General features: G+C 39.6%; 1 protein-coding gene across 2 annotated transcripts in view; it reads right to left on the bottom strand.

Annotated features, from left to right (window-relative positions):
- Positions 1-5,270: 5,270 nt before the first annotated feature.
- Positions 5,271-17,619, bottom strand: part of STXBP4 (syntaxin binding protein 4) — a 165,427-nt gene continuing 153,078 nt past the window's right edge. For both annotated transcript variants that reach the window (XM_059379724.1, XM_059379725.1), the window contains one exon: positions 5,271-10,748. In XM_059379724.1, coding sequence (XP_059235707.1) covers positions 10,640-10,748 — 109 coding nt within the window. In that variant the 3' untranslated portion in view covers positions 5,271-10,639. The remainder of the gene's footprint in view (positions 10,749-17,619) is intronic.

Below are 17,619 nucleotides of genomic sequence, written 5' to 3'. Positions count from 1 at the left end.
GTTTTAATTTGCTAAGGCATTTCATCTTTAACTCAATTTTTAGGTTGGGATGATCCAGGGACAAGGAAATTTGATCCTTAACTTATGCCATATTTCATTGATTCTAAGACACCCATTTTTCATTTAAATGTCTTTGAAACTGGGATGTGTAACAGACGTTGTCGGTGCTCTCAGATCCCTCTACCACTCTTGTGAACATTAGCCCTGTGGGCTTTCACTCCTGACTCCCAGCACCTGCATCCTTTGTTGGAGATGCAGGAAATGACTTTTTCTACACAGAGCTAGAAGTGCCTGGAAATGTACATCTCCCTCTAGGCTTCCTGTGCTTAACCAATGACTAATGGTGCAGGGGTATAAGTACTGTGCACTCCCTGGCCTCTGGCTTGTACAACTGAGACAGGACTTACACTATCTCCAGAGCTTCCCTGTGGGGCCGAGCCCAAGGGCCCTCCAAACCCTCATACTGGGTTTTGCTTGACATCACACCCTGACATGGGTTTCCCTCTCTCCTTTTGTGTTCATCCTATTTCTCTATTTCCCTACTGTTTTTTCCCCCCTAATTCACAGAAATCCTCATCTCTGGGGAACCGAACATATTACAAGATGTATCTTATGATCAATGATGTCTTGCAGTTCCGGCTGGCCACACAACCATAATGATATAGTCATCTTTGCCCATGCACGCATGAGCTTGTTTCGCCTACAGCATGGATGAACCACTACACTTTCGCTTTTCAGTGAATAAAGCATTTAAGGACTATTTGAGGAAGGAATGTGCGTCTTAATTGCTGTCTAAAAATCTTCTATTAAATCCTTTTAAAAAGATAAAAAAAGAAAAATGCCAACACCAAAACAGCAGAATAGATGTCAAAGACTAGGGAGAAAAATCCTAGAGACAGAAGTGGACCATTCCTTCAAGAAATGCTTCATTTTGATGGCAGAAGATGTACTGTGAAAACATGTGGATACAAAAAGAGACTCAGAAGAGTTCCATTCTGAATATCCAGAAGTTTTAGGAAAATCACAATTTATTTGTGTTTCATTTTCCTTTTTATGTATATATACTTGATAAAAATCTATGTTCAAACGGCTCTTAGATTTACTTTAAGGGGCCATAAGACAGAAATTCAAAGTACTCTGTCATATTTTAAATGCCTTTTTTCATTTTTAGTGATATATAGTATAATGGAAAGTCTTATAATGGATAGAGATAAGTTGGACGAAATACTCGTGAAGAATATACTACCCAAAGAAACAGAAGGAATATAATCAATGAACAATCTTGACAACATTGAGAAAACAGATTATTTCACAGATGTCTCATCTATAGTTCACAGCAGGAGATCCACTGGTGAGGGAGGACCACCTGTTTGGTCATATTCCTGAAATTTTGCAGACTTTAATCTATTAAGCATTTCATACTCCTCCAAAGTGTGTATATGTGTGTAGATGTGGTACATGTATGCACACACACACACCTTATTTCTTTCAGATTTTCCTTAAATGGAATACTTTTACCATTGAGAGAAGTAATCCATGCATTCATTTAATTTGGTGCCAGCCTTTTACTTACTTTTTGTGAGGATCACAAAACTATGTATAACACATGCGATCCCCCCACAAAAATAAAACAGCTGGCATTTAGATTAAAGGCATTGATTACGTCCCTGAATGGTGAAAGTGTTCAGCGTATAGAAATACGGGGCCCCTGGTTGGCTCAGTCGGTTAAAGCCTCTGCCTTCGGCTCGGGTCATGATCCCAGGGTCGTGGGATCGAGCCCTGCATCGGGCTCTCTGCTCGGCAGGGAGCCTGCTTCCCCCTCTCTCTGCCTACTTGTGATCTCTGTCTGTCAAATTAAAAAAAAAAAAAAAAAAAAAACTAAAGAAATAGGATCTGCGCACCAACATCATTTCATATTCCATTTCAGGGAAATACTTGATCTGGACTGTCTATACGCCAAGGTAATAAGTCTATTATCCACCCAATTTGTTCTGTCTTCCTGTTTTCCCGTCCTATATTTTTGCTGATGAAAGATGGATTTCTCCATTGTGAAACAGCAACAGTCGAGCGATTCCGGTGGGCTTAGTTATAGATGGCATAATTTCTGCACTTTCAGAGTACTGTGGCAACACACAGCTCCCTTGTGCTGAATCAATTCTTCAGCAACATGATTAATTAACCTGTGTTCGAACGCTGTTGCCTTGAAATGCCCTAATCTTGTATTTTGCTTTTAGGCTTTTTCTACCCTTCCATGCCAAAAATCATTTTGTGTTTTTTTTTCAAAACCTTGGGCAAATGAACAATGTTTGAGTACATGCTTTATAATCCTTTCACTGCAATCATACTGTGAGTTTTATGGCCAAATATAGGCAGTATACACTTTCTTCTTCAGCAAAATACATTATGTTGTTCTAACATTAGTAGTACTACCTAGGGTAGACAGGTTTAAACTCCCACCTCATTTTCTTTTTCATTCACTTTTTCTCTACTAGAAGCAGGAAACAGCTAAAACAGTTTTAGAGAGCAATAAACTGCCTTAAAAAATTTTTTTTGTTTGTTTATTTTAGAAAAAGAGAGACAATCTCCAGTAGACTCACCACTAAGCATGGAGCCTGACACAATGCTTGATCCCATCCATGATCCTGGGATCTTGACCTGGCCAAAATCAAGAGTCAGCCCCTTAACCAACTGAGCCATCCATGTGCCCCAATAGTAAATTACTTTAAAAATGTATTCTGTAATCACTTGTGAATTACCATACCATGCCTTGTGTGAGGGATAAAAAAAGATATATATATATATATATATATATATATATATATATACGGACTTTGACTTACAGGGCTCCAAGTCTAGTGGAGAGATACATGCTTCTGTTTGCTGGCCAAATTACTTGCCAATACAGTGTAATAAAGACTTTATTAAAAGGTTCCAGGGTTCTATATAAAAACACCCAGTGCACCAGAGAGACAAAGAAGAAATAACAGACTCTTTGAGCCAGTTTTCTGTCTTCTCCTTTCCCTCCCAATGATATCCCATTGATCCCCCTAACTGCTGATGTTGGGTGCGATAGCCACAGTGAGAGAGACTAGTTGGCTTTAACCAGACTTTGGATTTTTGTTACCCCATGGAGAGAGGAAGCCCAAGAACGTCGGTAGGACCCGGTTTCAAGCCTTTAAGATGCAGTAACTCAGCACACTGGGTAAAAATAAATTGGTAAATAAATGTAGTAACCCAGTGTGCATCTGGACAGACAGGTCAGCAACTTGTCTTGGGGTGGAAGTTCTAGGTTCAACCCTCCCGAGTGGGAAGAGGGGCCAGATGCACATGGAAAACATGCAGAAGTGGCTTTTGTAGAGCAGCGGTGCTGGGCATGGGTGGGGGCAGAAGGTGAGGAAGAGGTGAAGAGAAAATGCATCTTGAAGGCTAGGAAGGGTTAGATGAGGAAATGAGGCTGGAGAGAAAGTGGAAAGGGTGCTAGGGAACTACTGAAGAGTAGCAAGGGGGCAACAGACTCAAATATGGGCTTCAGAAAGATAATTCTGACCGATACGTGGTTGGCTTATTAATGGGGACAGGTGTGCCAGAGAGGCAGGAAGGCATGGTGCCTTCATTGCCATTATCCGGGTAATAAATGCGAAAGGCCTGAAAAACAGGCAGTGTTTGCATGGAACACAGGATTTAAGAAATGTCCTAGAAACGGTACCTGCCTTACCCTTTGTTCCAAACTCACCAAGCATAGAAGTCATTGCCCGAGGTGGGCAGAGGCAGAGGAAGGCCAAGAGTGTTACTCTAAAGGAGCTTTCTCCACGTAGGGGTAGGGATTAATGACCTTGAACCACACTAATCTCTGCCAATATGCAGTTCCCTCTGTTCTTTGGAGTCACTGCTATACTCCAGGAGGTTTATCTAGTGCCAAGGCACTCTGGGTTTGGATGGCTGATGTCACTGTCCAAACCGAGTTTCACTGGGAGGCCATGTGGATTGAATGGAAAAAATCCTCACTTATGTCCTGTGGGGTTTCTGTTACTCTTCACAGAAACCAATTTGATCTTCCACACTGGACCACACACACGGGCTGGAGGAAGCTCAACGACGTGGTCCAAGGCCCCATCTGCCTAGACACACAACGCAGTCATTTCCATCCTAGGGACAATGAGGAATGGGTCTCCTCTGCTCTCACAGCTAATATAATTGGAGTTTTGCTGCTCCCGGAAAGTGGCCCAGGATGGGGGGCCCAGGCCTCTTTCTCAAGAGTCCCCACCAACATTTTTGTTCTTTCTTCCCACCCACAGCCACAGGAATTATTTCCTAGATGGAGAGTAGGAAAGCCTTGCTTTTCCTCCTCAGGAAATACGTGATAAAGAAGCAGGAGAAAGAGGGGTGCCTGGGTGGCTCAGTGGGTTAAGCCTCTGCCTTTGGGCTCAGGTCATGATCTCAGGGTCCTGGAATCGAGTCCCGCATCAGGCTCTCTGCTAGGTGGGGAGCCTGCTTCCCTCCCACCCCACCCCCACCTCCCTCTCTGCCTACTTGTGATCTCTGTCAAATAAATAAATAAAATCTTAAAAAAAAAAAAAAAAGAAGAGGGAGAAAGAAAACAAATGAGAAAAGCTTTGGTTAATTTCAGTTGCACTTCCTTTATATAAACCATATTCACGTGGGGGCTAGGATCATGTCTGTTTTGCGTCGCCGTCTCTAGTAGTTAGCCAAGTATCTGGCGTCTAGTAGCACATGTTGAGTGTTTAAGTGAATAAATGAATGCAAATGCATGAGAGTTAAATTGGGGACTGAGCCTTGGTAATGGTTAGTACATTACCCATTCAACTTGGCAAGTATGTATCAAACACCTACTATGTGACAGGCAATGTAGGAGATCCTCCTTGATGGTGCTAGATCCTTCCTGCAGTGTGAACAAGACGAATAAATCCCAGCCTTCGTGGAGCTTACTCCCACTGTTAATAGGGAAGACAATAAACAAACAGATCATTACCAACTGGTAAGTAATGGAAAAGAAACAGCGAAGGAATAGAGAATAATTTAGTGACGTGGGAATGGGGGGTAAGGGGGTGCAGTGAGAGCTCGAAATCTGATTGCGCTTTCCCTCAAACTATCCCAACCCCCAAACGTAAAAATGAAACTTAAAAGAAGTTACAAAAGTAGTGTTAGTTAAACATAAAGTCACATGAAGAAAGTGCCTACAGAATTTCATGTAACATTTAGGTGATCACCATTCAGGCACACGTGGATAGTTGTGTTTAAAACAGCTTGAGTATTTTATTTTTATTTATTTTATTTCTCGAGTTAAGTTTCCATGGGCATATTCTGTTTACAGTTCATTTCCTCAAAAGCTACATGCAGTAGAGTATGTAAATTGTTTTAATGGTAGTTCAGTTCTTTCTGTTCTGTAGATGGCAAAATTTATGTTTGTGGGCCCCTGAAAAAGTTGCATTTCACTTTAGCAGAGAAAATAAAAATGTCCATTTCCCCCAGAAAAAGGATTATATTTTCTAATTTTGCAAACACTTTATGGAGGTATCATTTGATTCTGTATTTTTACAGCTGCCTAGCATTTATTATTGGAGAGCCCCTTCTCACAGTGTGTTTCTCTTTCATTTCTAGTCAGGGGGTGTTAATATTATTTTGGAATTATTTGAATTTGAGAGAGTGATAAAGGGCCTCTCTTGAGGGGTTCTTACTAAACAAACCCCTGACTTCTTAATCCTTTAAAGAAAAATAAGGAAAAAAAAAAGGAAAGAAAGGAAAAAAGGTTTTAGATTATGAGTTTCTTGGTTTGGGAATCAGAACTATTTGGTGTGTTAACTTTAACACCTTGCATCTTGTCACATTTGGCAGGTGCTCGGGAAATGGTCGATAAGTTGAACTGATTTGGGAAGATTCAGGGGATTACCCTCCTCCATATACAGATGGGGAAACGGAGGCTCAAAGAATTTGTAGATGTGTTTGCATTGTGTTTTGTACTTTACCAAGGGCTCTCACTCAAGTTAGCTCATTAAGAGTGGGTTTTCACCACCATTATATATAAAGTAAGAAATGACAGTAAAAAGAGGAGAGTAATGATGTGTTCAACAGACAGTAAATTAGTCATTGCCAGACTCCCCTATAGATAGCAAAGCATTCTCTGCTGCTAAGGGACAACTAAAACCTAATGATGAAAAAAATTCAGGTCCTCAGACAATGATAAAAAGAAGATTACTCTTCTAAGGACAAAAACAATCAGAAAAGTTATTGGCAATCTTTGCACTAAAAAAAGTCATATAATACATAGAAAACAAACTCTCCTACACTATTGGTGGTGGTGTAAATTGGTCCTATTTTAATGGAGAATTTTTGAATAGCTACCAAAAACTAAAATGAACAAACCTTTGACAGAGCAATTTGCTTTTATGAATGTATTCCCGCTACAGACCTACTGGCACAAGAGGCCATGCGTATATGAAGAAAAGGATTTAGTGAATGTAAGAATGTTCACTATGACATTGTAACAGAACAATATGTAACAGCTTAAGGGTTCAGGAACAGACTGATGGCTGCCAAAACTATGAGTTATCTGGGTAGTGTTATTTTACATAGACATTTGAAGTAGAACAATCTATATATTGACATGAAAAAGTGACCCTAATAAATTATGTCAAAAGCAAGCTGTTGAACCGTTAACTGTTAATAAACAGTTAACTTTTGATTAACTTTGAGTAAAAAACACTCATCAAGGTATTTGTGATGACTATCTCTGAAAAGTGAGATGAGCTATTTTATTCACTTTATACAATTCCATACTACTTGATTTTTCAATGGAAATAAGTTAATTTTCACATCCAGATGTTCAAGAGAAGCTGTTCCAACTCTGGCCACCTGAGATTTTTACTTTTTAGCCAAGAATAAGAGGACGCAGGAAATGGATCCTTTTGTTCTACTTTGCTATAGTGCCTCAAACTGTGTCTGGCACACTGAGGGTGCTCAGTAAGTACCCGGGGAATAAAGAAGTAAGGATGACTAATCCTGGTCACTTTTTCATGAGGTGAGGTGGAAGAACATAAGAACATTTTCTAACCCTAGAATCTGAGCTAGTTGTCAATGGAGAAGCCTATCACATCAATAGGGCTGACTTATGTTAAAGACTGACTGACTAGATAAACGTTTATCAACTCACCAAAAAATTATCTGGGGGTTCTACTTGCATTAGATAAGGATTCTTAATGAGTCTCCACCATGTTTGAGTGTCTCTTGAGGGTATTTGTCTGTTGGGTTTGGAGGTCACAGAATCATAACGAGGAAGAAACCCCAGGCATGCCAATTCACATCCTGAACCTTCTTGGTACCACTCTTATAAGGCATCCAGATTGAGCACTTCTGGAACAGTGCTTTCACCTGCTCTGGGGGAATTCTTTCCTGGTGAGCCCTAAATCCCAGAATGTTCTTGACTGCACAGAACTGGAATCTGTCACTTTGAAAAACTGACCCCCAGACCCAACTCTGCCCCCAGAGTCACACACAATGAATCTAAGCAGCTCTGCAGAGTAGTTTGAGAGAACGGGCTGTGCCACACCTGCCCTGAACTCTACCTTCCACGTGTAGGTGACCTGTGACCCTTAGGCAAAGATTAGCAACTCTCTCTAATCCTAAATTTCTTCTTTACAAAATGGGGATGATTATAGTTTCTACCCTATGGGGTTGTTTTAAGAAGATAATAAAGTAACCTATGCAGGCTGCCCATCCCAATGTATGTCACAAAATGACCAACAAAGACTATCACTACAATTTTCATAGGCCTCTTCCATGAGGTATTCCATGAAGCAGGCAGGCAGGAAGAGGCACAAAATAGCAAAGTGAACATATGAGGTGTCTGTTGGTAAAATGCATGCCTGAGAACCTTGATTTCAAGTGACTCTGGCATCTCCTCTGTGTTTTCTTCACTTAGAAACAAATTAGAAAAACACTCCCAGTAGGGAGAGGGAAATTTCAGACCATTAATTTAGCAAAAACAAAAAGTCTGCACTTTCACAATTAGAGACACTAACTTATAAAAGTAACTCCGGATGTTTGAGAATCTCACTCACCTCCGGGGGACACAAGGAAAGAGCTCCCTCAGGGACTTCTCTCAAAAATTGCCTCCCTGAAGCTGGCTAATATTCACGTAGCTGTCAGGAGAGGCACGAGTTTTCTTCAGCCATTCTGAAACTTTTCTCAGGGCTAATGACTGCCTATCAGCCTGGATTTGACTTTATGCTATTATTGAGGATGTAAATTGTAAGTCCTATATATAGTCAGGCGTGAATGGGGGGAACACAACATAGACCTATATTTACGATACAGATCCGTATTACGTGCCATATGAAACTTAACAGACTAGGAGACTTTAGGATTTAGGACTCATTTTTGACCTGGCCGCTAACTCAGTAGGTCATCTCTTAGGATCTCAGCTGACTCATCTATAAAATGGTCACAACTGAGAATTCTTATATTCTAAGGAGCTCTAGGTTTGCACAGCTGTGCTGGGGGCTGCTTTAACTGGGCTCTCAGGTTTCTCTCTCAAGTACAGCAGCAATATTAACAACAACAACAACAAAAAAAACACAAAAAAATCCTGTTACATATATTAGGATTCTACCTAAGAATTCATTTTAAAAATGAGTCTTTTTCTCCAAAAGATGTTTGAACATCACTGAATCCCAAGATCCTCAAGCTTGGGGTCCCTTTTCTTGTCACTGTTTTTCAGAGGTGGGGAGCGAGTGACGAGAACGAGGAGGAGGAGGAGGGAGGGAGTGGTGAGAAGAGACCATGGTGACAAACAGTAACTTCTGGGTCTTACCAGCCATGGTCTGGGAACAGGGTATTCCGATTAAGTAATGATTATTACTCACTTTCTTCCTAAGTATGTTACCTAACAAGATCATAATAGTGGATATGAATAAATCCCTTTATACCATTCAGTGTGTACCTAACTAATGCCCAGGACATGTAAACTGACGTCCTGCCCACTCCACCCCAGTGGCCGGCCCCAGGTTTAAATCCTTAACGGAGAGAAAATCTGTAGCCCTCCAAGTCAACGGCTCCTTCCTTCCAGGAACTGTCGAGTGGCATCCTTACAACAAAATAGCTTAAGATGGAAAGTAATCAGTTTGGAGGGTGGTATCAGCAATCACTGAGACCAGTCTTGAACTCACAGCAGGGGAGTTCACGGAGGAGTCCCGACAGCAGAAGAGGTTCCAGATGCTCCTCTTCCCATCAGGGACCCACACATGTTCCTTCTGGCAAGGTCAGTTTATACAGAGCAGACCCCTGACGGGAGCCGGTCCCTTTACTGGAGAAAAATGCGAAGCTGCTCAAGGAAGACTGTTGGAAGGGCATTATGGAGCCGCCCTGACCTGGTGAAGGTTTGGGGGAGGAGGAAGCATTTATAGGAAAACAGTGGGGTTATGTGGGGGCTCTGTCTGAGGGAAGAAGGAGCCTCCTGGATCTCAGCGGCGGCTGGAGAGCACAACTGCGGAGCCCAGCTGTGTCAACAGAACCACGGCGGCCTGCGTGTTGGGCTGCGACCTCCATCTGCAGGGACGTTGGGGAGCAGTGGAAAAGGGGCCGGACGCAGAATCACAAGACAGGTGTGACTTTCAGCCCCGGGACAAGGTGCTTCATTTCTCTGAACTACTATTTCCCTAACTGAAAAACAAGAATAAAAATACCCACAGGATTGCCTGTGTTTTAGGCACGTTGTGTGGTTTAAATAAAAGAGGGTCTGAGAAGCTTTTGGTAAATGAGAAAGCCCCATATACATGTAAATTATATTCCATGGCCCATGACACAGTTGCCCAAATGTGATCCTTAAGAAACCTCCCAAAGCTTGCTCAGATCACTTTCCTAAGGTACTAATATAAAAGGCCAGTGACTTATCAAATAAATGAAGTGCTTCACAGTGTTCACATAATTTCCCAGTAAGTCTTCATTACAAAAACTATGGTATCTGATATTCTATAAAGAACTATATATAAAATTATAAATCTAACGGTATATGAAAAAATATACATATTATAAAATCCAATTATATGTGATTTCAAAAAACGCAACTAGATGATTCTTAACTCCTCTAGTGGCAGTTGATCTTATAAAATGCATACACTTGTATCAAAAAGTTTTACCATACCATATGCTCTCACTCATACGTGGAATTTAAGAAACAAACCAAACGAACAAAGAAAAAAAAGAGACAAAACAAAAAAACCAGACTCTCAAATACGGAGGACAAGAGGGTGGTTGCCAGAAGGGAGGTGGGGGGGTGGACGAAACAGATAAAGGGGATTAAGAGTACGCTTCTGTGATGAGCACTGAGTAGTGTATAGAATTGCTGAATCACGATATTGTACACCTGAAACTAATATGACACTATATGTTGCTGACACTTCGATAAAAGAAAAAAATTCTCATCATAAGCCAAAAAAAAAAAAAAAAAAAATTTTTTTTTTTTTTTAAACAAAAGTAGCTTAAATCCAGAGTCTCTATTTCACAACTTCAGTAAGTAGGGTCTGTTTTGCTCCTGTTTTAGACCGCTGCATGTTGGGGGTCATCCACGTAGAATGAGACGTTAGAAGACCATGGAGCTCAGCTTCCTACAGAAGACCATCAGCTCTTATGATCGGGGAAGTTCTCTGGAACAATCCTCTTCATTCTCCTCTGAGCAGGATAGGTTCAGTGCACTCATCACGGGATGGATCCAGGATGTTGTCTGTGTTACATGACTTGAGAAGAACAAGGAATGCAATTACAATCTCAAAGACTGCCTGTTCTTCCACCCGTCCACGTACGTCCTGATCCCAGGGACACTGCTTCCTCCCTACGACAGCCCCTTGGGACAGGAAGCAACTGGAACGCCATCCACTAGTTTTAAAAATTCTTGGGCTAAGATTTAAGGTTCAACCATGCCCACTTCTTTCTTTCTTCTTTGGTAAAAAGGAATGTGGGAGAATGTGTCATCTTTCACTCCTTCCTTACCCGAAATTCAGTCAGCAAGTTCTGGGACTGTCTTCCTGAAATCTCTGTGGGGTTTTCTGACCTCCTCCCCTCTTCCAGTGCTATAGCCTGGGTCACTCAAATTGCTTGTCTCTCTCTCTGTTCTGGTTCTTTGTGAATTCAATCTCTACTCCAGCCAAGAGAACAAATCATCTATTGTGGCTCACCTGCTAAAAATTCAGTACCAACCCATGCCTTCTGGATCAAATACACACTCCACAGTAGGAAATACCTTGATTTTTTTCTTACCTGCCTCAACAATACTTTCTTCTCAGCCACAGTCTTTTCCTCCCTCCCACTTTGTTTATCTAGTTAACTCCTACTAATTCCAAAGAACCGTCTCCCTCAAAATTCCTCCAATCTGTGCGCCTGACCTTCTCTCTTGCTACACTCCTAATATTATAAGTGCTTGTTTATCTTCAGTAAAGAAGTAAGAAGTTACGGCATAAGAAGCTCCTTGAGGGCAGGAATTGTGTTTCTTGTCTGAATTTATGGGGCTTCCCATGTGTTCAGAATCGATGATGAGGCATTTCGGGGAAGAACAGAAGCAGAGGGAAGGAAGGATACACCACGGGTACAGGGCCTGTTCAGGGAGTGCTGAAACATCACAACGGGGGCCCCTACCTGGTGCACGCTGTTTCTCTGACTTATCCACCCCTCAGTCCAGCTGAATGAATCTCCTCAATCCACCACTATCTGCCCAGCTCCCGACTGTTGGACAGGTGGCTGCCAGAATTAGGATGAGTTGTTTCTTCTTCCTGGATACTCTTTTTTCCCCTGGCTTACCCCACTGCCCTCATCCATTTAGATCAGTTTCCCCCAAGGGTATCTTATCCAAACGCAACCATGGAAAGTAGTATCGTGTCTTAGATTGAGTCTGTCTGAGGGTTGGCACTTAGGAGGATCGAATACGATTGGGGGGGGGGGTGTCTAAAAGTTTCTCCTAAATCACAGAATATTTCCAAAATATGTTTTTAAAGGGTTTTTAGTAACTTTTATGTAAAGAAGATAATTCTATGATCAAACAAGTTTGAGATACACTAGGTTAAATAGAGCTAAACGGGTATTTTTACTGCAGGATTCCCCTAAGCCTTAACTGTATTAACATGTTCTATGACTCTCCATGGGTACGCGGTGTTATTCAAACTAACATGCCCCTGGTAGCACACATGGGACTAGCATTCCACAGACCACAATTGGGGAACTATCACAAAATGCACTTACTTTATTGGCTGTTGATGACAATAACTGAAAATGTTGGACTTCGTACAAATGGGCAGTTTTACCGTCAATGGTGATTTGGTTTGTTTTTGACCCTCTATCCCAAATTCAATGCATACTCCCCATACAAATTGTTCAACTCCTGCATTTAAATATTAAAATTTATCTTTCCATGGAAGATCACTGATAGCTTCATACTGGGGTAAACGGATTCAAGGTGTTTTAAGATGGCAAGGCCCAAACATCTTTGTAATTTTAAAAGCACAGAGTGTGGTTAAGTGGTACAAAGAATCATTCTTCTCTTGACAGTAATCCACATTACTATTATCTCTTTAAAATGGTTTATGGTTTAATGGAATTTCTTATTACGGAGGCGAAACTTACGAAAGCACTGGATTCTGCCCAGGTTAACTTCATTTCAAGGTCTTGGGGGCTGGGGGTAGGGAAAGCTGGAAGTCTGCCTAAATTGAAAGTGGTTTTAAAGAAATACTAATGAGTGTACCATAAGAGGGCCAGGAGGCCGCTGCAAAGTGAAATGAGGACACATCGTTCTGCAATGAAGCACCTGCTTAAAACTAAAAGGAAAAACTCGATGAGACGGTTTTGCTAATTTTAAAATCTTGGTACATTTACTTTGATGTTTACCAGCACATTTATAATATCTTAGTCCAAAGAAGAGACTTCAAAACTGTTAAAGTCTCCCTCACCACCCATGTCCCCTAATTAGGAAGTTGGGAAGGAAGGGGAAGGGGAATAACCACCTGAGGGGCAAGTTCAGCTGCACACTTTCCTAGCAGACTTTTTGAAAAACAGTATTCTTATGCTTAAACGAGTGTAACTGCCTCGATATGGACATTCCATTAAATTTATAATGTAAACGAAGCCAAAGCAAAATGTCTAAGGAAAAAAATGTAGTTATTGACTCTGAACAATGACTACGAGAAAGTTCCCCGAGAAGGTTATCCTTGCCAAGAAACTTCATTAGCGCTTTTTTTTTAAAAAATCAACAAATCTACATATGATCTTTTCCCAAATTTAAAAGTAACACCATAAAATATTAATTGATTAAGCTTATGTTCAAAGTATACTTCTTGGTATCTGTTTAAAAAACACACACCCAAACACTAAATGTGCAATTACAACAGTTACTTACTAGGAAACAAAATAAACAAACAACAACAACAACAAAAAACAACTAACAAAGGGAAACTAAACAAAGGTTTTTATGCTTCAAGTACATATTTCATACTTAGGTCTTTTGTACAAACAAAACCCGAAGCTGCTAAAACTCAGGTGAAGTGCCTGGCAACGAGTACATATTCAGTAAGTGATTATGGCTGTTTTTTTTTTTTTTTTTTAATAATTAGAACTTTGTGATTATTGCAAGAAAAATTTGGAATTCTTCCTTTGATGCTGGAACAGGGCCAGCTGGGTGTATACCACTCAATTTTATGTCCTGGTGAGCATGGTGCCTAAAGAGCTTTGACATAATCGGTATGATGAGATAATCCCAGCTTTACTGGCTTGGAGAACATTCTAGTATTAGAGATATTTCCTCTCTGATTTCTGTGCTTGGTAGCTCAACTGAGAAGAGAGAATAAATCAGCCCTGTTGACTCTGTTTAATTAATAAAGACCCATGGTTCATAAAGTGAGATGCTCCTACTTAGTATGAAAAATTCAGAGGTCTGGAGAATAAATGAGGCTGATTATGGAATGTAAAAATCTTCCATCTGAACATATACTACCTCTGGCAAATGTTCCTGCAGAGAGTGCATCTGACCTGATTTGGGCGCAATCAACGGCAGTTCTGAGATATTTGAAAATCTAAAAAGCACAATACTACTTGCCTCTGAGTGTTTGCCAAATCTGTTGTTGGGAAACACTAATATTCGATCTAGGAAGAAGACGGTGTTGTGTTTTCTTTCTTCCATAATATTAGTAAATTGAAAGACATATTTTAGGACCTATAAAAAAAGCCCTAAGAGAACATGCTTTATTTTATTGGCAAAGAAATGTAAGTGAATTATTTAAATCCCATTATAATTACCCTCCTTATGTTTCTTACCTTCCTAGCATGCAAAATGCTTTCTTTCAAAATTAAAATTTAGGACAGCCTTTAAGAGAAAAGTGGTTTAAAGACAAAAAGTACACTAGCTTTGAAGAAATTCATTCTTAATAACTGTCTGTGATGATGAAAGAGGTTCTTCTGTTAAACTCCATTATAAATGTCACTATTTATATATCATCATGAATAGAGCAAGGGTGCATATATGATTTTATCATGATGAAGATAAGGTTGCAAAATAATGTGACTAATTAACTTGCAATGTCTTTTTTGGGGGGGGGTGGGAGGTAATCCTATGCATATAATATTCATATGAACAAGAAATTAAAAACAAGTAATATGTGTTAATTCAATCTGTTTCTAGCATCAGTATCTTGGAATTGCTGGAAAATTTTACGGCTGGCCATAAATGGCAAGTAGTAAAGACAATAAAAGTTTTAAACTTAAAAAAGAATCCCAACTGAAAACAAATTGGACAAAAAGAAAAAGAAAACAAATTGGAAGGTAAGAACAGAAAGTGAACCGTGTCAATCAAATTATTAAAAAGTCACCAAACCTTGGGGAGGCAGCACATAATCTTGCCAGACACTGGTTATGAGGCTGACTAGGAATTAGTAATAAGAAGAATTCATTCCAAAACATGCTTAAGAGAAAATCATAAGCTGTTTGTTTCCACTGACATATAAGGAGTTCCCTCTTATATAATTTTGGAAATATATGCCTAAAATCAAAATGGATATTTCTCAGTAATTAACTCTGTAAATATCACAATAATAGTTCCATATTTTGTAATTAAACATTTGGAAATCTAGTGGGACTCTGACCAAATATTAGCAGGATCCCATCCAAACCCTTATGGTCTTCAAGATAAACTTCTTTTTATTACATATTTATGGCAATTTATATAAAAAATATATATCTTTTGAAAATTAAAAACTCTAATTAAAAAACCTTTGTATCTCAGATATCACATATTATAAGAATCTGAAGTTATCGTAACATGTTACTTATGCATAGTATTGGGAAAAAGTTGCCGTCTCTAGACCTGTAAAAGATGAACACTGAAAAGAAAATTCCTGAGAAAAACATGGAAAATATAAATTATACCCTTTTTTTTAATATCCTTTAAATCACATCCTTTAAATTGCTGTCAATTACTGTACAGAGCGAAAACATCCCAGATCCAGAGCTGATACAAAGAAATTGTTCTACAGTCATAGATTACAGTTTTGGGCAACTCTTAAAAACTGATGCTGTTTTTCACTGTGATAGGATTCCAGAATACAGAAGGCCTCCAAGAACATGTATTTATACATTGGACTATTAGATACTAACGAACACAGAATTTTCAAGTTGTATATATTTGTACCTTCTTACATTCCCTCTGGCAGTGCCCACCAAACTTCACATCCTCCCTTCCATCTCACAGCGTTGTTACCGGGAGGTTGCTGTCCAGAAGCAGACTACCTGCCCTGACTAGCCTTATGGGAGCCTGTGTCTAGGTCCTGCTAATCAAGGTGAGAGAACAGATGCTTGTCTTTTGTGGGCAGGGGTTTTTAAGGACCTGGAGTGCCGTCTCTACTCTTATTCCTCATCTGCTAAATGAAGGCAGAGGACTCTGAGGACCAAGGAGATGAGGAGCCATGAGTTAGGAGGAGCTGGGGTACCAAAGTCACCAGCCAAAGCATAGAAAAGCCATTTGTCCACCAGGAAGCTCTGCATTGACTGGTATGTGAGCATTAAGCAAGTGAAAGGTGGCGGTTTGTTACAGCAGTTAATGCCATTCTAAATCATCATCAAGCAAGAAGAGAGTATTTCAAGATCAAGCTGTGACTATCACTCCCTCAGTACAGACAACTTCTCCAAACTAAAGAGGTTGGCTTTCTAGAAAAATACAGAAGATGGGCAATATATATATATATATATATATATTTTCATGCTACTTTAAAAAGGTCAATAATCAAAAACTGTCAGAATGTAGATTAATGAAAACTAAATTTAATTAGAAATAACTTTGCAAGACCACTGCTAGTTTCCAGCTTAAATTCTCACTTATGAACAAAAGTGCATGAAATACTAAAGCTACTTCAATCTGTAATGTTCAGCAGTTTCACTTTTTTATCCAATAAAATAAGTTTAATGAACATCTGATTATGTATGTTTTCTTAATTATCAAATTTGAAACTTAAAAAATACTAAAATTATTTGAAACAAAATTTCAACTAATTTTATACTTATTCTAATTTTCTTTTTCTTTCTTTTTTTAAAAAGATTTATTTATTTATTTATTTGACAGACACAGATCACAAGTAGGCAGAGAGAGAGAGAGAGAGAGAGAGAGGAGGAAGCTGAGCAGAAAGCCCAATGAGGGGCTCGATCCCAGCACCCTGGGATCATGACCTCAGCTGAAGGCAGAGGCTTTAACCCACTGAGCCACCCGGGCACCCCCTAATTTTATTTTTCTACCAAAGTTAAGTGAAGTACACTAAAAACATAAGAACATGAATGTGCATATTTTATCAGAGAAGAATTGAACATTCTAAAATGACAAAACTGGATGGGACTTTGAGAAGTTTCCTCCCTCACCATCTCTATAGTCTTGACATGTTCTATCCAAATATTACCGACTCCATAATGCATAAGTGCAAAAGCCACTTAACAGTGAGTGCTATAAAGTAGAAACTTTCAATTATAGTAAAAAATTATGGGATAAACACCAAACATACCATCAACCTTTATAGTTCTTTCATCGACTCTACAATACTATTTCTTGTAGTGCCATCTTGGACTTGTTAATCAATGGACTTAACTGACTTAGAGGAACTTAGTTTATTTTGAAGAAGAGAAAAAGTTATACTTATTATCCTCATGCTATATATGAGAAAACTAATACCGAGAGAGGCAAAATAACTTACTTCAGGTCATAAAACTGTGTTAGAGCCTGGCTCTGGACTCAAATCTGACTTCTGAGAGTTTAGCCATTCTGTTAAACTCTTCCCCGAGGCTCTGTTATTTGGGTGGGTTTCAACAATAATGTGTATGGTGAATTCTGGGATGGGCTAAATGACCACCTAAAAGGGCTCTTCAGATTTACCAAAATGAGGTAGTTAAGGGTGGGCTGACTGATCATAGATTACATAGTCTAAAATATTTTTTAAAGCCCTTGCCACAAAACTCATATTTTTATTAAGTGGGAATAAAAAGTACTAGCATGAAGCCTGCTTCCCCAGAAGTTTTACACTTTTCACATCGTGAAAATGAATTCTTACTATGTCTGTCTTCTTGCTCACCAGGCTGTTAACTTCTGGAGGG

Source organism: Mustela nigripes, chromosome 16 (genome assembly GCF_022355385.1).
Source record: "Mustela nigripes isolate SB6536 chromosome 16, MUSNIG.SB6536, whole genome shotgun sequence".
NCBI lineage: Eukaryota > Metazoa > Chordata > Mammalia > Carnivora > Mustelidae > Mustela > Mustela nigripes.
This window is presented reverse-complemented; position numbering and strand designations above follow the sequence as displayed.